We start from the raw sequence: 22,528 nt of genomic DNA, 5'->3' as shown, positions 1-22,528 counted from the left end.
TAATATACTTGCTCCTGTATCCAGAAAGATCTTGGGTATAACTCCAGTTTACCTGCATAATGCAATCAAGTTAAAACCAAGTAAGATAGGGAAGACAGGGAAACTTAGGTTTAAAAAGAAAATCACTCGGGGGCACCTGAGTAGCTCAGTCAGTTTTATCTCAAGGTTTGTGAGCTCAAACCCTGCACTGGGGAGCCTGCTTGGGATTCTCCCTCTCCCTCTGTCTCTGTCTCTCCCCCCTCCCTCAAAATAAACAAACATTTAAAAAAGAAAAAAAAAATCACTCTCAAAATGGAATTTGGCCAATGCTTAAATTTAGATTGTAAACTTGTTATATGGATTTATGGCCTCTAAGGCACTTTTTATTCTTATCCTTAATTAGTGAAGTAATTCATGAACACATTTCCAGAAACAAAGTTGCCAGTGTCCTGCTCTTTCCTTCAGTGGAGTCATGTGTTTTCTTACTGTGCACAATCACATTTCATCATCAGAACACATAAAGAATGTGTGTTCTTCAATTAAACTTTTAGAATATAGCTGCTTTTTTGTAGCATCCTAGAAAGGTTTGTAAAAATATGAAGCCATGGAGACAGAAATAAACTATCTTTGCTCCTTTTCCATATGGGCCAATATGAAGGAAAAAAGTGCTCTGGCTTATGAATTGGAAACATTTTTATTTCTAATTAAGTGACAGGTTAAGAGTATTTCTTAAACGCTTGCTCTTTTTACATTGTGAATCAAAGGGGATTATTTAAATGTGAAATTCTAAGTAGATGTGCTAGAAGACAATACAGGCCTAATGGTTAAGACCATGGATGGACTTTAGTCTGACAGACCTGTGCTGGCATTCTGGATCACCATTTATTGGCTGTGTGACCTTGTGCAAGTTTCTTAACCTCTCCATATACTCCTTCACGTGTAAATGTGACTAACAGTACCTATATTTCATAAGGGGGGGGGGGGGCGGGGCGGGAGAAGATTTAAATCAATATGGAAATCAGTATGTTAAATGCTTATAACACAGTGCCTGGCACACAGCACTTGGTGGCAATTATTATAAAAACAAAACCTTAAATAAAAATCATAAATATTAGTGTTATAAAAATTCAGTGATTAAACATTTCCTTTATGATGAAAAAAAGATTGCCAAAATCATGAAGCAGCTTAAAAATATGTAACTTTGTAAATATTACACGTGAAGTTTCTTTCCGAAAGTAGCCCTAAGTTTGAGCTGGTTGTATTTTTGCTTTAAAATGTTTTGGTTACCACGAGACTTGACATTTAAAGGAAAAAAAAAAAAAGGACTATTTGTCATGCATGTTCTAGCATATGCTAATGGTTTTGACAAAGTACACATAGATGTTAGAAAGAAAAAAAATCCCAATCGTTGCCATTTTCTCACAGTTGTAAATACAACTATAGATAACTGAAAACACATAGAACACTTCTATGGGTACTCACCACTCTAGTGAGTCGCAGCACCAAACCATGCAAGTCTTGAGAATTCTTGTAGGCTTAGAATGTAGTAGAAATGCTAACTGTAGGGGAATTTATAATATTTTGGAAATATCTGCTAAACAAAACAAATTTGGCATTTGCCAGTTTTCCATAGGCATATTCTAGAATCCCACCCACAGAAACCACACTTGAGGCCGTGGCACGAGCGGTATCTGTGAGGTTAGTCAGTACTCTCATAGTTGACCGTACTTTGGGGATGTGATCACCTTGCTTTCTCATTGACCTTCACTTGGCAGCTCTTTCAGAAGTGTTTGTGCTGATTAACACTTAAGTGATTTAAATATCAAGTTTGCCATTTCTAACACACATAATAGTGTTTTAGTTGTTTTCTTGCTTCTGAAGCAGCCAACTTCCTTTTGGCTCTTTACTTACTACTCAATATTGCCCTCAAAATTAGCTCTTCAATTGAAATTGTGGTTTCCTGGCCCGTTCGGTTAATGTATTTCTCCCAAGTCTATAACCAAAAGACTGGTTACTACACACCATGTTTCAGAGCAGATGAAAAATCCTTATGTTTTCACTTAATCCTTCTACTAAACATTTGAGGCAGTCTCCATGCGAGCTGTCTCCCCTGCAGTCAGTATGTGAAGGAGCCTGATCCCCAAGACATAAACTTTAAGTTACCAGACACTTATTCCTTATAGCTTCATCATTGAGATTTTCCAAGATAGGTGTAAAAAGCAAAGGATATTATTTCAGGGACTGGAAAAAAGCAATACGGCATTTTAAAGCAGAATGTGTAAAAGTGGAGCAATACTCAGTTTTATAGTTTTTTGTTTCTTTAACCTATCAACTGAGACATGCTTAATTTTTATGACTACATTTAACTGCCTTTACTGTAACCTTAAAAATATTAGTTCCTTTGTCCAGGGCTTAAAAATAATCAGGAAGAATTCTCAAGCAAATCTGGGTTTAAAAATATTCTGTCCTGTTCTTTTGTTCAGAATTCTTGGGAACTGGTACGGAGGAGAAGAGAACAGAAGATAAAATTCAGTTTACTTGCTAGAAAGAGCATTCATTTTTTTCTTTACTGATAAAGTAGGGAATAAGTGGCAAGGTATTTTCTCTACCACAACAGTAATTTTTGCTTTGAAGCTCATGAACCCAATGGTACATCTTGCCTGGGCAAGTTATTTAAAATGTTTTTGTTATTATCTCTCATGAAACCTGTATGTGTTTAGCCCTAAATGTTCACTCTTGTATCGTTTACTTAAGGAAACATATTCTAGTTGACTTAAGCCTTGGTCTATTTTGTTATTAAACTGAACAATTGTTTTGCATCAATTTGTATGTGCTATAGCTAATCTCAAACTAGCTCATTTTTCAGTCATCTCTAGAAATGGGGATTCCTCTTTCTAGATCTAATGTTATGTCCAAATGTTTCTGTCACAACATGGCTAAATGCAGGTCACGACTTAACTTTTGTGTTAGTTTGTTCACGAATGAAAGGCCAGTGTGGTTGAAGCATGTGTGAAGGGGTGGTAAGGCTGGTGTGAGAGGAGATGGGAGAGATGGGGGTCAGATAATATACAGTTTTATGAAGGTCATGATAAGGAGCTCAGATTTTATTCTAAGTGAGATGGGGAACCATCTAAATGAAACTGACATGATGTGTTAAAAAATAAAATAAATCACGCTGGCCACGCCGGAGAAAAACCACAGGCGGCAGAACAGGAGGTAGACTAGAGGCTCTTCTAGTAATCCAAGCTATTGGCCCAGAGTAATTGTGGAAATGGAGAAGGGGACAGATTCAGGACATGTTTTACAGATAAAAACTTACAGGACTTAGTGACAGACTGAATATAGGCTCTAAGGAAAAGAGACATTCAGGGCACGCCAGGCCTGATCAGCAGTTCATGCCACTGCAATGGCTGCTTTAAGTCTATGCGATTCCTATTCTGATGGGTCATTGCCTTTGCTGTATTTGATGATCCAAGGTTTTGGAGAGAAACAAGGAAGAACAGATTTACAGGAGGAAAAGCAAAGTTCTGTCTATTTATAGAACATTTCCAGACTGATGGGACTTTAAAAGAGCATTCATGCAATTTTTCTAAAACATTATTCAAGTAATAATAATGCCAGAAACATTCTAGACAGAAAGGTTTCCATACTGTTTCAAATAACAGACATGAATCTCATCCCTCCTGTAACTTAACATCTATCCACTAACAAATTAGCAAAGTCGCTGTCATTTGACAAAACCTGGAGAGGCTTTCTATTAGGGTTTCTCAACTTCTGTGCTACTGGCATTTATATGGGATAAGCCTTTCTGGGAGGGGCTGTCCAGAGCATTGTGGGATGTTTAAGCAGCATCCCTGGCCTTCTAGATGCCAGCAGCACCATCTCCCTGTTGTGAAAACCATAAATGTCTACAGATGTCACCAAATGTCCCTGGGGGGGAAGAATCCTCTCCAGTTAAAAACCAGTGGTTTACACTAAGCAAAATTTTATAGCATGGTGCGGACAGTAACAAAACAAACATTACCACTTGTAAAACCCTTTTATGCTACTAGTACCGAGGACAAATTGGTTATTTTTTAAAAACCTGCTAAAGTTAAAAACCATACAAATAAATGCCTCAAATTTAACTTTAAGTTACAGATAAAGCCACTGAACAGTTATTTGCTGTTGGGCCACGGTCTTGAGTAGGAGTCCACTGACTGGATTTCTAGGTTGTCATGGTACATGATGCACTTCCTACCATTTTTAGTTTCAGACATTTTAAAATGGGGCAAAATTGGATTCTGCTTTCATTCTTTTTATCAATACATAAATTTGTCCAATCTCTTACATTTCTCACCCATACTTCATATAATCTCATTTTGGCTGGCGAGGGGGTAGGGGAGCAACAGCTTTTATTATAAGGGTTCTTAATAGTCACCCTTGCTTGTCAAATGAAACCAGTCTTTTATACTCACAGTTCAAGAACTGCTGAATATTTCATTAAATTACATAATTACCCTATGTGATACAACAGATTCAATGACCACTGCTCATACCTCTCTTTAGGCACACAGCTCATCTGGTGTGACAGAAGCACACGGTGCTATTAGAGAGCAGCCTCCTCCCAGTACACCAGGTCATGAGTAGTATTCCTATCCAGCCAGTTTTATCAGGGGGCGATTTGTACCAAACACTATGTAAAATATTCTTGTGTTAGTTCTTTTAATCCACAATCCTAAGACACAGGTATGTTAATATTTTTGTTTTGAGAATACTGAAACATGGAGATGTATCTTGCACTAGGTTACAGAGCTAATAAAATTTTTACGATGAAAACCCCCAGCATTCTCACGTGTGCTTTACCATTTCATCACAAGTCCAAGGCCAGGGGGGTTAGTTCTCTACAGAGCACTGGGCTCCAGTCTGGTGCACCATCACAAACTATACTGTTGAGTCTTGACCCACCATCTTCTTATAATTCCATCTCCTGGAACAATTCAGAGGACTGATAGGAAAGCTAAGTGACTCTGAAGTATCAAGTCCGTATATTTAGGGCTAACTCCAATACTGCCTGTACTAATTTCCTATTGCTGTAACAAAGTACCATAAACTTAGTGACTTAATCTCCCCCTCCATCTTCCAAAGCCAGTAACATAGCATCTCCCTGACCATTCATCCAGTCACATCCTCCTGACTGTGAACTTTTCTGCCTCCCTCTTGCACTTTTATGGACCTCTGTAATTACGCTGGGCCCACCTGGCTAATGCAGGATAAACTCCCTATCTTAAGAAAATGAGGCTTAGAGCCTTGGGGCACAGCTCTGGACCAGTCCATTCCTGTTCAGTTATATTAACTGTATCATTTTCTGAAAATGTGTGGCATTTTATAAGGAAACAAATTGTGAGGTGTTTCACTTCAGAATAAATACTAAATCACTGGTTCCATCTCCATGACACAGTGAATTAAATAACACAAATCACATCTTAAAAGTCATTTATAAGAGGTATTGGCTAAAAATGGCTATAGGAAGTTATTCCTTAGTTTGTAGTAGCAAGGAGATGGTCAATTAAATGTCAGTACAATTCTACAAAATCAGTAGGTTTGGCACAAATAATTCTTCCAGATACAATGATGGCCTTATAAATAAATTTAGTAATATTAGAACTTAACCTCTGATATTTTTAACCCTGTAGTTTAGCTTGTGTAATAGATGTTTCCAATGATACTCTTCTAGATAGCAGAGTTTCCTTTAGATTTTAGGCCATGTGTTATACAACTTTTGCCCTTGTTGTCTTTATTTTTAAAAATGAAGTATCTGAGGACTCACATATGATAATAAAGTACAAGCAGAATATCCTATTACTTTTTGCTGAAGATCCAACAGGAATTTATTAGATCTTCAGCAAAAAGTAATAGGATATTAGATACACGAAGACAGAATATACATAAAATTGTTACTAAAAATCCAATGTTTAAAACTGTTGTAATGGGTGTGAATTTCCGAGAGCAAAACCTGAGACAAGGAGTAAGATGCAGGGGATTTCTTGGGGAAATAACCTCAGGAAGCAAGAGTGAGGGAATGATAAATGAAGTGGGTCTTACTGAGCTAGTTACCTCTGTGGACGGCAGGGTCTCCATCCCCCAGAGTCCCTCTGAGGAGCCATGTGCTTCAGAATCGTCCCTCTGAAGAAGACTGAGGCCTTTATCCACCAGATTACCTCCTCTAATGGTAACTAGAACCGTTTGATGGGCACTAAAATTTAAAGTTTGATATGAGAAATCAGTGACGACTGAATTGCTTATTAAAACCATCCTCCATGTAAATGGATCAAATGTATAATTACAGATATAGTGGAGTCCCTTACTCTTTTCATAGTTTGATCTTTGAGTTTAATAGTTTTAATAGTTTGAGATGCATATAATCGGTCTCACCGAATTCCAAAAGTTTTAACACAGAAGCTTGTATTTGTTATAAAATGCATTTGATACTTGATTCCGTGGTAACCAAGTTCAAAACACTGAACAAAAAAAATAGTGTTATTAAAGCTTTCTTTTTAGGACTCCTCCTGAATGTACAATTTTAAATGACTAAAGGATGTTAAAGGGATTGATCGAACTATCATTCCCTTTATGGGTCATGTTCATCCAGACTATCCAGACAATGGCTTTATTTCTGATCTGCCTTCCAAGGTGAAGGCAGATGAATCTATCTTTTGTTCCCTGGGATTTTTAAGTTTGTACCTATCGTATACACTTAATGGAAAACACCGAATTGAAAAGTCACAGGGGTCACTGCCACTACCGGCTCACCTTCAAAAGCTGCTGTATGTAAGACTGCTAATTTCTTTAAAATCAAGTACACATGAATTCCAAAAAGAGCTATTAATAACCCTTCGTGATTTCTAAAGGTAGTAACTTCAAATAAGAAATTAAAAGGGCAGGGGCGCCTGGGTGGCGCAGTCGGTTAAGCGTCCGACTTCAGCCAGGTCACGATCTCGCGGTCCGTGAGTTCGAGCCCCGTGTCGGGCTCTGGGCTGATGGCTCAGAGCCTGGAGCCTGTTTCCGATTCTGTGTCTCCCTCTCTCTCTGCCCCTCCCCCGTTCATGCTCTGTCTCTCTCTGTCCCAAAAATAAATAAACGTTGAAAAAAAAAAAAAAAAAGAAATTAAAAGGGCAGCAGTATTAATAAACACCATTTAGTGAATACCTGTGTGCCTGGCCTTTTGCTCACTCACAAACCTGCAAGGTAGACAGAATCTCTTTACAGATAAAAGAACTGGATATCAAAGACTAACCTGCCAAGCATCACAAAGCTAGTAAATCTTGGAAAGGAGATTTGAAGCTTAGTGTCTCATTCCAAATGTTTTTCCACTAACATATTAAAAAAAACACTTGAGCATGTTCTGTTTCCATTTTTACTTTAAAAATTACCCAGACTTTAAGAAATCTAAAGAGTAAGATTTTGTTGTCTTTTAGTCCTGTGAAACACTACTACAATGATGATTCTTTTAAAAATAATCTTTTAGGGGCGCCTGGGTGGCGCAGTCGGTTAAGCGTCCGACTTCAGCCAGGTCACGATCTCGCGGTCCGTGAGTTCGAGCCCCGCGTCGGGCTCTGGGCTGATGGCTCGGAGCCTGGAGCCTGTTTCAGATTCTGTGTCTCCCTCTCTCTCTGCCCCTCCCCCGTTCATACTCTGTCTCTCTCTGTCCCAAAAATAAATAAACGTTGAAAAAAAAAAAAAAAATCTTTTGCAAAGTTAAGGTAAACAAACTTGACATCCATTTTTAATTTCTTATTTTAGGTAAAAGGTTAATTATTTAAATTAAAACTTCAGGTTCCTGAACTTAAAGCAGCTCCCTGATCTGACAGGAAACAAGACAAAGGTATCATTTACAGATCAAAAGGTCAATCAAAAGACATTTAAAATAAGTGAGGAAGACCTCACTTTAAGAATTTGAAAGTTCTCTACCTCTTTTCATTAATTTTATTTACTACTGTCTGCCATAGGAGATGAATATGATGTGTGTGCCATTTGTTTGGATGAATATGAAGATGGCGACAAGCTCAGAATCCTTCCTTGTTCCCATGGTATGAATAATTACATACTGCTTTGAGTTTACACGTAATTTGTATTTAGGCTCAGTATTAGAGGAGGAGACAAAAGAGTTATTGGTACACTATAGGCCAGGTCTTTTAGTAATTAGTGGTGTCATTAAAGGATGGAGGTAGATTTATAAAAATTTACAAACTTTTCTTCTCTTGTCCATACATGATACTTATAGATCAGAAGAACGTGAATAAACATGGCAAGAAATTAAAAATGTAATGTTCTCAACCACAATATACTATCTAAAAGATGTGTATTTTGCTTTAACAGCTTATCACTGCAAGTGTGTAGACCCCTGGCTAACTAAAACCAAAAAAACCTGTCCAGTCTGCAAGCAAAAAGTTGTTCCTTCTCAAGGCGACTCAGACTCTGACACAGACAGTAGTCAAGAAGAAAATGAAGTGTCAGAACGTACCCCTTTACTTAGACCTTTGGCATCTGTCAGCACCCAGTCATTTGGGGCCTTGTCGGAATCCCGCTCACATCAGAACATGACAGAATCTTCAGACTATGAAGAGGATGACAACGAAGATACCGACAGCAGTGATGCAGAAAACGAAATTAATGCACATAGTGTTGTAGTCCAACTGCAGCCTAATGGTGAACGAGATTACAACATAGCAAATACTGTTTGACCTTCAGAGGGTGATTGGGTTATTTCCTAATAAATGTTTATTTAGGTATATAATTTTTTTGCTCCCTTCAGAGATTCCTGTAGAAATAACTTATTTTTTAGTATTCTATCAGATTACTGAAGGTTTTTTTGATCTGGTATTTATCTGCAGGAGTATACTTCATTTCACTGATAACTAGTAATAGACTGGTGCCGTAACTCAAGCATCAAATCAACTCTTCTTTTGGAATGAACTATAGCCAAAACATTAAAAAAAAAAAAAAAAATTCCTCCGTATAGCTTGCGGTTAAGACCTAGATCACAGTATGCAAATGTTTCGTGTTTTACACACAAGGTCAATGCTGTGGCCACCTAGCATGAGCTAATAAGCAACTTCCATTTGCATAAAGTTTACCTAGAGTTGTTGAGTTGGAATATATTTGTTTTGTATTTTCCCAAATTACCATCACTCATAGGGGTAACAATTTAGTATTTTTCCTTCTATCAGCACCACAAAGAAACTCAATGCCGTCTTTTTTCTTTCTATTCCCAAGTAGTCTTATCCTGACAGGAATGGTCTGTACTAGTGCAGATTTCATAGGTTTGTTTTTTCCCCCCGCCAAGGTTTTAAATACTATAGTGTTATGTATGAATTTGATTCATCAGCTAAAGTAACGTCTCTGGACTTGACTTACTGAATTTCAGTATCCTTAAGGGTTTTGTGTTATGATCAAAAAAGAAAATGCTGTATAAAAATACCAAACTTCAGCAACTGTTAATACTCTGTTAATACAGATCATACCTCTTAACAAAGAGCATCTTATGCTAATTAGCCCAGCTAAACTATGTACAGAGGAAACTGTTCAAGTATTGGATTTGAAAATAATTGCTTATGTTTAACAGAACTAATGATGTATTTAAATAATGTATTATGAAAAGCTAAATTATATTATACATCACTGTAACTATGTAGAAAATCTAGACTTATGTATAATCAAAATGCTAAGAATTTTTATATGGCCTTGTATGAAGGGAGTTTGAATGTTAATAAACACGTTTTCCACTTTAAGAAATGGCAAATATTTGTTCTACTGTAATATTACCCACATTAGCCTTATTTATATGCACAGTGCTACAAAGGCATAATAATTAAGGTAATTTAGGTCAGATAAAACCACCACCTTAGAATTCTATACAAGGTAACTGCTCACAACCAATTGGGGACCCCCCCCCAAAAGTTAAAACTGCCACCAAAATTCATTCCAATAATAGTGTACATTATGATACATTATTGTAATTATGGTACATCCTTACAGTAGACTTCTATACAGCCTTGAAATAGTAAATATCTGGATGAAGCTATATTGACATGAAAAATTTTTAGTCAACAAAACGTATCAGAAAATACTAAGGATACAATGTATAGGAGTCTAATGTGAAAGAAAAATTAAGTTTAAAAGAAATGTAACACAACTGGGGAAATTTTACTTTCTGAACTTCTTTTTGAAAAAATAATTTAAAAAATAGTTATTTCCACATAGGAAAATAAAAGGCTGAATTCGGTATCCACCGACACCAGGTCATCTCACCCCCAACCTCCTTTTACACACAGGCCTGAGAAACAGATCGTCGGTTTATTATAGTAGTGAAGCAGAGCTTTGGAATTTGATGTACTTGCACAGTCCTGACCTTTCCAAACCTGTTTGGTCATTTGTACAATTTCACTGAACCTAAGGTAGGGTATGAAGACAGAACACTGCACTCAGTATCTGCCACATGGATACAAAATAGATTTTATAATTTTTAAGGTAAATAATAAAAATATACCTAAAACCGTTTTTTAAAAGGGAAAGTTAAAAGTGACTATAACATGTGCTATTAAATGTTGTATCCCTTCAGTCCTTAAACTACAGATCCAAGACTTGGTTCCTTTAAACTTAAGTCTTGGGAGTTTTTCTGAGGAAAAATTGCCCTCCTTTTTAAAATCTCCAACTGTTACTTTTAGTGGCCAAAAAAAAAAAAAAAAAAAAAATTATAAAGTGTCAATTAACAACTGTCTAGGATTGTTACTAGTTTTCTTAATATTCATTGAAATTTCTCATAATTTCTTCTTGGTGGAACTATATAGCTTTTTAAATAAGACATTAAATAAAATTAAATCTAATTTCTATTAAAAAATACTTTCCTAATTTAAAACTTTTCTGATTGTATGAAAGTATAGTTACATGGAAACTTACCCCAGAGATGAATTTATCTTGATATTTTGCCTTCAGAAATACCTATGTAAAATACATGTATACATTATACACTGTATGTGTTTACACTGTATGCAACATGTTTATTACCTCATTATTGAACATTTATCGGTGAACATTTTCTCATGGTATTCAATGACTGTTTTATTCTCTGGACATAGAATAATTTATTCAACCCATCACTCTGAAAGTTAAATCTTGCAGTTTTCCAAGTTTAGTTATTTTAAGTAATTTGGTGTGATGGGCATTCTGGTATACAAATTTGTATAGCCCCATTTTCTTAGGCTAAGTTCCTAGAAGTATAAAGATACATGTATACATTTTCGTAAGTGTGTTTTGTGGGTAGGGGCCAATGGCTAGTTTCATCATTTACTATTTTAGCGATACAGTTGCCCTCTCTCATTTTCTACTCCCCTGCCAACACCAACACACACATCCCTTCAACCTACTTATAGGTTCATTAAGGGTTTCACAGTTTTGGTCACTGCTTTCTAAATAGTTACCCTAACAGTTCTTTACAGTGTTATTACTTTTAAAGTAGATTATTACTGTAAAATATCAAATCATCACAACCCAACCACCCAATTTTCTTTTGACCCATCTTTTGTTCAAAACTGGGATCTTAACAGGTGAAGAAATTGAAGTTTTTTATTTTCAATTTCAAGACATGCCCAACTACCAAAGTAGCCCCAAACTCCTTATCTTCCATACTTTTATTTCCTTGTATATACTAATTCAGAACTAATGCCCAACACTGTCAAAAGAATTTTTAATTATGAACAGTATATTTTAAGTAACGCAGAAATTCCCATTACCTAACCCATTTCTCAAAGGGTAGCATACAGGCCACTTAAAATCAATCAGACTGACCTGGCAATTATTTCTAAAGGGACTTCCAGAGCCCAGAATCTGCATTACAACCAGCTCCCCAGTTTTCCTTAGACCCCCCCCCCCCCAACTTTTGAGCATTCCTGCTCTGAGCTTGACAGTTCATAACCAGTATTAAACATTTGCTAAACTTGAATACATCCCAGGGACCTTATGACCTATAAAATTAAACATGACCATTACGTAGTCATAGTTAACAGGTCACTCCAAAGCCAGACACTGCAGGAATATCCCAATTATCTTACATGCTGCCTAAGGAAGGTCTTGTCTTATGGGAGTCCCAGCTGCTTGACTTCAGCAATGCCAATAGAGCTTTCAAAGCTAAATAAGTCACATGACAGTTCAACACAGAAGAATCCACAATGCAGAAACCCTTCTTGGCACTGGGCTCCTTATTGCTCACTAGATTTCACATCTAGAGACCAGCAACAAGAAAAAAATATTTAATTTCTAGTAGGCAAGTCAATTTTCCTCTCACAAACCCAAAGATGGCTAAAAGCCTTTAAAAACAAAACAAAAAAACAGATAAAAGCCCATTAAGAAGAAATTCCCAGGCACTCATTTTATCTATAATAAATAGTACAGGATATGGAATGCTTAGGCCATAAGCTCAATTTTAAGACTTTATGCTTGTAACAGAGCCTGGCCTATTCTGTATATTCCAATGTGTCCAAAATCAACTGTAACAATAAGACAACAATTTACATAAACAACAGGAGTCTAGAATATTTGGTTGGAATAAATTTATTTCATCTGTCTGTAAACAAGGTGTTTAATAGTTATGGCATTTTTGTAAATGCATATTAAATCAGATGAGTTAGACTGTATCCCAGATGTAACAAAGTGCAGGGAAAGAAATGGACAAATCAGCAACAAGATTTGTTTTTAAATCTGTACATTATCCACAAGGCCCAAACAATAGAAGCAAATACTAGAATGTCCCTAAAGTAGTGCCATTCGAAAGAAACCTTTAATAGGTCAGTTAAAATCCATCTCACAATAGCAACAGTTCATTTTAACAATAGTATGGCACAGAACACATATGAAAAAAATTTATCACAAGACAGCCAAGTCCACAATAATGCAACTTCATATAAAAACTCAAGCTGCAAATAAAAATTGGTCCTATGAAGAACAAACTGGACACACTCCAGATGGTTATGTTGGGATACCTAATGTCCATAATGGCAGCCTTTTACAATTTTACTAAAGAATAGAGCTGGTGTGCAAAGAAAAAGGAACAAAAATCTGAGCTATTGCAATGATGGAATGTCCCTGGGGATTCGATCTGTATGGTTACTGTAAGGTCGTGGGAGGAAGTGCCTTTTGCTCTTGTTTTGCAGTTGCACTCTTCATATAGCTCGTAGACAAAAGGTCTGTCTCTACTCAAGTGCAACAACAATACTAAAAGCAAACTACTGCAGCTTTCAATAGCTCATCAACAAAAGGGATATTACTTGGTTAAAAAAACCAGGCAATGCATAAAAGATGGAAGCAAACCAAATACCTATGTGCAAAGGGAGAAGGGTGGGAAAAGAGGAGTGAAGGAAAGATGCATGCACTTTTTCCTCCCAACCATGCGCTACAAAAGGAAGACTAAATGAGCTAAGTAAATGCTCAAAGTGCTGAAAAGACATTGATCAAATTAGAGATTGTACAACCGGCACCTTGCTTAATATTAACTTATTTTAGTTATCAATATCCCATTAATTGCTAAGACAAAGTGATGCCCAACTTGGCATGCCCCCTCCCCCCGAATTTCAAGGTATCATGCAAATCATTATTGTGCTGCAATTATGTTGCCAGATAAGGGTTGGTTACATACAGTGGTTAACATACAAATGATCCATTGGGTAAACAGGAATCGCGACATTAGAAAATAGGTAAAGAAAAATTAGCTACCATCTACAGTCTGGTAGCACTGTGACCATAATTGGGGTGGTGATGAAGACAGTTGCTAGGTAGATGGGGAGAGGCTGCTTACACATCAGACCTCCTCAGGTATAAAGCGAGTTCATATGCTTTCTTGTTAAGTGTGCCTCCGTGGACACCTTCCTTTCCCATGACTATAACCAATGCTGGAGTACACAGGGAAACAAAACAAAAGTGAACAGAATTATTTAAGGGGGGGGGGGGGGAGGGCAGAAAGAAAGACACCTTTCCCCACCAACAGAGGGATACAAAGGAGACACAGGTTCATACCCCATCACCCTGCATTGCTAATAAAATTTCCAGAATTAAGACTCAAGCTTACAGCTAGGAAAGTTTAAGAGCAATTTTACCCTAATACTTAACAGTCTGCCTAGCAGCTAGAACCCAGAGTCTCTCAAGTATTTTGCCATTGAGTATGCCTTCTTATTCAATCCGCCTCCATGGACCCCTTCTTTTCCCATTACAAAGACCAAGACTGAAAGAGAAAGAAGAAAAGTGTTTCAAAAGAAGTGTTAATCAAGAGAGTCACATAAGTTTTAGCAGACAGAACCCCGATTAATAAGTTAACATTAAGTTAGTTTTCCGTGAACTGTCAGGCACTGAAGTCATCTAGGTCTCCAAAAAGGAGAACTTTCAAACTAGTAATACGCTAAAAACACTGTTAACTGCATCTTGGAAGTCCAATCAGTGCAGCTCCAGTGCTCTATAAAAATATTTTTACACTAAGAAAAAAAATGTGTGATCATTTATATTCTATTTTAGGGCAAAAAACTTCTAGTTAGTATGGCAAATTATCAGAACGGCCCCCAAAATGTAAACTTACAAAACTCAGGTGATTATTTACAAAATTCTCCCCAACTTTAACAGGCTTCATTAAATACAAACCATTAAGTCTTACCACTGAGACTCAATGTGTCTATTACTTCCAGAGGAAAACCAAAACCAAATTTTAAATAGCATTTTCAAAGCCATTCAGAAAAGACCAAGTAAAAAATACTTAAGGCTTGTGCTTACTGATACGCTCATTATGCTTTGCTTTTGAGTTGAAAATCCTAGAACAGGTTTACTATTTCCAACAACAGGTTCTTCTATGATGCAATTCAGAGGTCTATCCCCAAAATACATGCAGAAGTCAGATTTTATACTTGCTACCACTAGATGTCAGTAGTGCTGTAGAGTATAAAAATCTTATTCTGGTTTTCTGTCACATGGTTAATACTTCTTTTTAACATATTTATCTGAAGTCAACTAATGTTTAGAGATTTGTCTACTACTTCAGTTATCTAATTTTCCTACAGAAAGATACCTTAAGTGTCAACTCACACGAAAACAAGAGTAACCTTTAGGATAATCACAAGGAGTTGGTAGAACCACTGAGGCAAATAATAGCTACTCTGAGTAGCTTCAAGTTCATTCACATGGTAGATTTGGTTTTAAAATCAGCTGTGCCAATTCTATCTGAGGCTACACAGCCCTCTTAATTTACAAAATATTTACACAGGCTAATACATTTAAATGTATTTGTAAATCAATTACATGTCATAGTAAACCTCAATTTTGGAAGTTTTTTCCAAAAACGTAGTGAGACATAGTGAAACAAGATTTTCTACAACGTTGAAAACAGTCAGGAAGCACCAGAACTTCTGGACCAAATATATAAATGAAATATAATTTCCTACTTTTCAAATTTAAATCACAGACACGCTCTGTCTTTGAAAATATTCTAGTAAATAGGCAACTTACTACAAAACCTCATTCTAATTATTTTGCTCTTCCCCAGCAATGTTTCAAATAGAAACATGAGCAAATGTTCATTTTTCCTTTTTTATGCTGAGCAGTGAATAATTAAAATGCAAGAAAAGAAAGAGATGCAAAGGTGAAAGACTAAAAATCACTGAAGTAACCAAACAATATGAACAGTTTAACAATCTGGATGTGCCGTAAGATTATCATTCGACACGTAAAGCAGTTTAAAAGGCAAATTTGGATTTTCAGTTTACTAAAGTTGAAACTGAAGAGTTGATGTGAATATTCTATTTTAGAGTAAAGTCAGGATCTCAGAGGCTGAGCTGTATATGCAGCTGCTGTAGAGTAGGTAAGTCTAAAAGCAAGGGAGTGCCTCCCTTCAGTGCTGGGCAGTTCACAAAAACCACCTTAATAGCCATTATGGACTAACACTTTTATTCAAAATGTTAAGGAAACTGCTTAATAAGTTGTAGCGTGCAAATTTTAACCAAAAGAGTACTGTGCTTACCTCTACCAGCTCTGCCGACAGCAACGTTGTATGTTGGCTCCCCACCTTGACTCTTTGTCCGGATGTCCATTGTGCAGTCACCATCGACGTATAGGCTATCTCTGATCACTGAGCACTTCTTTGCGCCAAGAGTCAAACCGTTGGTAAAGAAACCTTCCCGGTCTTTTCCTACAATCATATCTATTTCTACTGGCTGCCCCCGCCAATGGGAAAAAAGGAAAAAAAAAAAAAAGAAAAGAAAAAGAAAAAAAACATGAAATTGTAATCAATTCCTTTCAGGCCTCCATTTGGTGGAAAAACTTTGCCAAGATTGTACTACTACTATACTACAAGACATTCACATCTCACTAATGTAAAATCAAGTTTGTCTTTTCTAAAGAATTACTTAATCCTATAGGACTACATGTTTTGTAACAGTTAAATTTCACAGTTAACAGCGTACCAACTAAAGACCAGTCGATGCAAAGAGAATCTATGTAACTGGCAGCTGACACCAGATAAACTGTAAACTTGAGATTTATAAACCTTTTCAAAGTTAGATGGTACCTAAAATAGTTATGTAATGGTAAAAATTCACCTATAAACTTTTAACAACTGCTTGTCAATCATATTCAGTCACATTACAGTTATGCTGCATCAAACTTAAAAGTTGCTTGGAAGCCTCTTGAAAAAATGCCCATGCGTAACAGACCTTCCTACTCTGCTTTAAATAACTTGAAATATCCCCGCTCCCCGCCCCCCACCCCCCCCCATAGTATGAACTTCAAACCTTGGACCTCGGCGCATTGACAAATTCATATTTCCCTCTTTATTTTTCTAACCACTCTCCTTTTCCTCTGCAACTTCCCTTCCCCTCCCACCTCAGTAATCAGTTTTCTTGCTGGGCAAATGCAAAGAGGATTTTGCTGGTAGCACTGCAGTAGGTAATGGTTTTAAAAAAGAGAGAGAAAATGGAGGGAGACTGGGAAAGAAACTGAGGTAGCCACCAGAACCGGAAAGGAGAAAACGTGCATGCTAACATTCCATGAATAAGAAGGAAGGCGTCGCCCCCATCAGAACTGCAGAGTCATAGCAGGCCCCAGCCATTTCCAAGCACACTCCCGCAATCTTCCCAGCCAGGCAGCGGGAACTCACACACAAAGACAAGAGGACTGCAGAAAAAAAGTTGATCACCAGACAGATGGCAATTCTCCATGAGAACTGTGGTCCACTGCGGTTACAGGAGACCTTAAAGTATTAGCATCAAGGACGGAGTTCTACCCAGATCTTGAACCATGTTAAGTAGTACAGAATAATTAGCAGCACCCATAATAGGGAGCCTGAATTTTGGCGTTTGAGGGGAGGGGAGCGTGGAGCTAAGAAATTAAGGGAATACCCCTGTATTTGTCACAACCGTCACAATTTTAAAAAGGCCCTTTTGCGGAAAGAGGCAAAACAATAAAGCAGCACTGGAGGTTTAGTAACATTTCCCAAACATGTGGCAACCAAGTCAAAGCCATCAAGTCACAAGAAAACCAGGCACTGTGAAGCATAATCTGCATTAGTTCCTTTACTACCTTCACTAAAGAGGGAGGGACTTGGAGAAGTGAAGTGTCCCCTCGGCCTTCACAGATTACTGAAAGCCCCATAAAGGCACCCCCCCCCCCTTTTTAGAGCTATGTTGCGTAATTGGGGATAACGGTGTATCAATGAATCTCCATAGGAGGAGGAGAGAAATCAATGGCAGTTCGCCATCTTGGAGAATTAAAAAAAAAAAAAAAATCCTATGGAACCAGAGCTGAAGTCGAGATTCACGAATCCACCTACGTTGTCGGCGTACATTTCTCTCAAGCCCCAGAGGCCTGGACACCGGCAAACCTACGCAAAGTCGCTGCGAGGATCCCGAGGGCCGGGCAGCCGCCGCCTCCCACAGCTCGCGGCGCGGGCGGCGCGCTGTCCGCGGAGCAAGGGGCAGCCCGGCTGCCGGAGGACCCCCGCCCGGGCCGCGCGCGCTCCGGCCCCGCACCTCCAGCCCCCGCTTCCACCCCGGAACGTGCAAAGCAAACCTCAGGGCTTGCAAGGGACCAGAGAGCCGCACGAGGGGAAAAAAGCCGCCCCCCCCCCCCGCCCCAACCGGTGCGCGCCCCCTCCCCCAGCTTCACGGACAGGCACTGGGAACGCAGGGGGCGCCTAAGCAGTCAGGGAGCCCGGGAGCCGGGAAGCCAGGCCGCCGCCCCCGCCGGTCAGCGCAGCCCCGGGAGAGGGGGCGTCCCCGGGCCTTGGCCTCCCCGCCCGCCCGGCAGCCGCATCCTCGGCGCCGGCCGCCCACCACACCTGCCGGCGCGGCCGTCCGTGGCCCCACAGCCGGCCGGCCCCGCTCGGGTCCGGGAATGGGAACGGGAACCCGGACCGCCACCGGTCCTCACCGTAATGCTCTGGAAGACGCCCCCGGCCGTGGCTGCCCAGACGTATTTGGCGTCGCAGTAGCCGACAATGGCGGCCTCCTGGCAGCAGCCATCGCACATCAGGTTATCCACGTAGCTCTGCCAACCGGCCATCTTCGAGCCCTTCGCACTGCAGCGGGGACGGCGAGGAGCAGCAGGCGCAGCGGCGGCGGCAGCGGGCGGCGGCGGCGGCGCGGGGGGAGGCGGGGCGGGGGCGGGGAGGAGGCGGCTCTGCGCAGGCACCGACCGCCCCCCTCCCCGAGGAGCTGCGGAGGGAGGACGCGGGGACGACGGTGAGGGACAAGCCGCGGAGCGCGCCCGGCCTGCCTGCCCGCCTGCCCGCCCGCAGCCGCGGGGCTGACTAACCAGCGGCGGGAGGCTGCGGAGCGGCAGTGCCGGCGACGACGGTGTCCGCGGCCGCTGCTCCTCACCGCGGCACCTTTCAGTCCTCCGCGGCCACGGCGGGGCGGGCGTGCGCGCGCTCGTGCGTGCGATCCTTCCGCGGCGCCCCGACTCGAAGGGTCCCGGGAAGGGTGGGGGAGGCTGAGGCGGGGGCGCGGAGGGATACCGCTCCGGGACAATCACGGCCGCCACGTGCGGCGGTGAGGTCGGGATGCTGTGGGGTCGCTGGCGGTGATGCCGTAGGCCCGCGGAGAGGGCGGCTCCTCCGTCGCGTTCGGCACCTCAGGGTCGGGGGCGTCTGGGACGCCTCCAGTTCCCGCTGCTGGGCCACGATGCGCCTGTCTTCTCTGTCCGGTGGCTGGGGATGCGGAATTTTGAGCTCGGTGTTGGATTGCGGAGTTGCCCCGGTGATGGGATGTGGAGTGTTTACTCCTGTTCGTGTTGGGGGTGGCAGTGGCAAGGTCGCCCACGCTCGTCTCGGGCGTCCTCAATAGGATCCTCTTCCCTGGAGCCCCCTGCCCTTTGGCCATACCGGCAGCCGCGCGGGCGCGCCCGGCAACCTGAAATCTGAGCTGCCGTTTGTGGCTTTCACGAACATTTCTGAGCTTTGCCAGTCTTTCATTGTTGCCGCTTTGGGGGTACCAGGGCCTCACATTCTGTGGATTCTTTGACAGTAAGAACTCCCTTAAGGCTGCTAATCACGTGTGGGTAAATTGCTCGTAAATTCCGAACAAGTAGCGACCTATGTAAACTATTGGTTAACTGGGAAAGTTATTGGTGGGTCAAAGAAATCGCTGAAAATAGAATTTAAAAACTCTAAGAAAGGGTTCCCTGGATGAATATGGTAATATTTTTGCTATCCAAGGGTAAAATAATTGCAGCACCCAGATCTAAGAATAGGTTGTGTTTACAAGGTAGAGTCCCAGTGATTCTCTCATGTCTTTAGTAACCTCTGGGTGCTTTGACTGAACGAGGAATTAGGAGACGTCTTACAATAATTTTAATTTCAGGTGAACAAAAACGACCTGCCAATCGAGGCAAAGAAGAAAGCTCATTTAAGACGTTGAAAAGTTGATTTTCAAATTTAAGGTCAACGCATAAGGGCACGATTTGTGACACAGCTGTAACTCATGAAAAGACAAAAGTGTTGCTAAGCAATCTAATTGATTCTGATGTTTTGTATTTTTACTGCTGAAATCCCCTACCGCAAGGGAAGGGGTGGGGGACGGGGGTTGAGAAGCACAGTAGGAGAATCCCCACGTCAGGAACGTATCAGTTTGAGACCATTGTATCTTCTCATGTTCTGATGACATAGAATACCTATGTGGTCTAAAATGTGTGCCAAATTGTTTTATTTTTGCAGGTGTGCTCCCACCTGATTTAGTTACACTTACTGCTTTACTACTTTGCCTCTTTGTGGTGGTTGTTGATGGTTTTAATACTTCAATCTTAGCCATTTATCACCTCAGAAGTTAATGATACAGTGTACTGATAGCACTGATACGGTCACTTTGTGAGAATTCATCAAGCTGTACAGTTGTGATTTGTGCTCTTAGTATGCATGTTATAATTCAATAAATTTAAACAGTAAAGGTGAGAAAATAAAATAAATTGAAGTATATTGAAATTGAGTTATTTATTCTACTCTGAAGCTTTTTTCTGAGATATCATGTCTAGAATATTATAGCAAGGGGTTAGAAACAACTACATTCCATTTTTATTCTTTTATTCTTGTCTTTAAACAGGAAAGGGATTAGACCAACTGAATTTTCTGGATATTCAAATCTCAAAAGATTCTAAAAAGATTCTCAAACACATCTATTGGGTAAAACATTCATAAGAATTTAGAATTTCTGGGGTCCCTGGGTGGTCTTAGTTGATTAAGCATCCAACTCTTGGTTTCAGCTCAGGTCATGATCTCACAGTTAGGGGGTTTGAGCCCCACTTCGGGCTCTGCACTGACAGTGCAGGGCCTGCTTAGATTCTCTCTCCTGCTCTCTCTATCCCTCACCCAAGCACGCACACTCTGTCTCAAAATGAATAAACTTTAAAAAAAGAATTTAGAATTTCTATTATTTTTCCATATTTTAAAAAAGTTACTACACCTTAAAATTACTGTTTTACTTTTTCAACATAGTGCTATTACTTTCCCAGAACTGCATACAGTAAAATCTATGAAAAACTTATTTTATGTAATAGACTAACTGAGGTTTTACAGTTTAGGTTTTTTTTTTTTTTTAATTTTTTTTTTCAACGTTTATTTATTTTTGGGACAGAGAGAGACAGAGCATGAACGGGGGAGGGGCAGAGAGAGAGGGAGACACAGAATCGGAAACAGGCTCCAGGCTCTGAGCCATCAGCCCAGAGCCTGACGCGGGGCTCGAACTCACGGACCGCGAGATCGTGACCTGGCTGAAGTCGGACGCTTAACCGACTGCACCACCCAGGCGCCCCAACAGTTTAGGTTTTTAAATAATATGTTCAAAGAGAGTCTATTTACTATCTGTTTTAAGTACAGACAGTTGTTATTATGGCTCAATTAATGTTTCAACTGTATCGTGGCAGGTAATCCATAGGCATTTAGCAGAAACTGTACTTCAGAGTTTGAATTTTGATCTTTCCCCAGGTTAGCAGTATACAGTGTGATACTTGTGATGCTGGGGCAGTCAGTCAACAGTCAGCTCCCAGTCAGCCACCTGATCACAAGAGAAAACAACTGATACACTTGCAACCATTCTGTTTTTCACTTTCAGTATTCAATAAATTACAGGAAGTATTCAATACTTCATTATAAAATAGACTGTGTGTTAGATGATTTTGCCCAACTGTTGGTTAATGTAATGTTCTGAGCACATTTAAGGTCGCTAGGTTAAGCTATGACGTGTAAGATCATACGTATATTAGGTATGTTAAATGCATTGCTGATTTAAGATATTTCCAGTTTGCCATGAGTTTATCAGGATATAATCCCACTGTAAATTGAGGAAGATCTATACTATAATAAAATAACTTTGTACCTATTTTCTTTAGAACCAGCTTCCTAGCATGTTGCCTTATTTTCTATTTGTACACCACGATCTGCTACAATTTCATATAAGTTGCTTACCACAACGTTGTATCAAAAGATACAAGTATAGGAAGAACATATTTAGGAATAGCAATATGTTAAGTCCATAGGAGTATCAATCTAAAAAACAAAAAATGAATTAACAATTTGTATCATTCTCTACTTTTTTTTTTCAGGGTAACAGTGATAATAGCAATGTCTGGGCAGAAGCAGAGAAAAATCTTAGCTCTTGTTGATACAGATATCCAGAATTAACAAACAGTGGTAGCATATTTAAATTAAGAGTGAGTTATGCATTCTTTCCAAAATGTTTAAATTCTTATTTAGGAAAACAGAAACTATGTAATAAATCAGATCCCTTGATGTATCAGTCAAGGAGTGTCTGAGATTTTTAACTCCATGAGTAAATTATTTGACATTTTCCCAAAAGCACAAACAAGGAGTTAAGTTGTGTTAAAATGTACTTAACCTGTTAAACATTGGTGTAGGCTAAAACTACATAATTTCCCCCAAATATAGTAAAACCATAATTATCTAAGCCTACCCCAAGCCCTCAATTAGCTAAAATTTTCACATCCATATTTAGTTTTTGAAAAAAGTGTTTTAGTTGTAAAAATAATTATAAAA

General features: G+C 39.7%; 2 protein-coding genes and 1 long non-coding RNA gene across 16 annotated transcripts in view; 2 read left to right on the top strand and 1 right to left on the bottom strand.

The window, feature by feature from the left end:
• RNF13 (ring finger protein 13) overlaps nucleotides 1-9,749 on the top strand; it is a 165,179-nt gene extending 155,430 nt beyond the window's left edge. For all 6 annotated transcript variants that reach the window (XM_045503296.1, XM_045503293.1, XM_045503294.1 and 3 more), the window contains 2 exons: nucleotides 7,968-8,048; nucleotides 8,338-9,749. In XM_045503296.1, coding sequence (XP_045359252.1) covers nucleotides 7,968-8,048; nucleotides 8,338-8,702 — 446 coding nt within the window. In that variant the 3' untranslated portion in view covers nucleotides 8,703-9,749. The remainder of the gene's footprint in view (nucleotides 1-7,967; nucleotides 8,049-8,337) is intronic.
• PFN2 (profilin 2) overlaps nucleotides 1-19,004 on the bottom strand; it is a 103,290-nt gene extending 84,286 nt beyond the window's left edge. For 3 of the 9 annotated variants that reach the window (XR_006718651.1, XM_045503302.1, XM_045503301.1), the window contains exons 1-3: nucleotides 18,415-18,643; nucleotides 16,010-16,202; nucleotides 10,918-10,959 (exon numbers count right to left, since the gene is read on the bottom strand). Coding sequence is in view for 5 of the 9 variants with exons in the window: in XM_045503302.1 (XP_045359258.1) it covers nucleotides 10,931-10,959; nucleotides 16,010-16,202; nucleotides 18,415-18,546 (354 nt within the window). In the remaining 4 variants the exon portion in view is untranslated. Of the gene's footprint in view, nucleotides 1-6,075; nucleotides 6,215-8,469; nucleotides 8,662-10,917; nucleotides 10,960-12,551; nucleotides 14,231-16,009; nucleotides 16,203-18,414 lie in introns of those variants that run through there. The other 6 variants (XR_006718652.1, XR_006718650.1, XR_006718648.1 and 3 more) reach the window with 5 other exon arrangements.
• Nucleotides 19,005-20,866: 1,862 nt separating this feature from the next.
• LOC123611409 lies at nucleotides 20,867-21,866 on the top strand. Its single transcript, XR_006718653.1, has 2 exons — nucleotides 20,867-21,057; nucleotides 21,299-21,866. It is a non-coding gene; the product is annotated as an uncharacterized LOC123611409 (long non-coding RNA).
• Nucleotides 21,867-22,528: the final 662 nt, after the last annotated feature.

Source organism: Leopardus geoffroyi, chromosome C2, assembly GCF_018350155.1.
Source record: "Leopardus geoffroyi isolate Oge1 chromosome C2, O.geoffroyi_Oge1_pat1.0, whole genome shotgun sequence".
In the NCBI taxonomy this organism is placed as follows: Eukaryota; Metazoa; Chordata; class Mammalia; order Carnivora; family Felidae; genus Leopardus; species Leopardus geoffroyi.
This window is presented reverse-complemented; position numbering and strand designations above follow the sequence as displayed.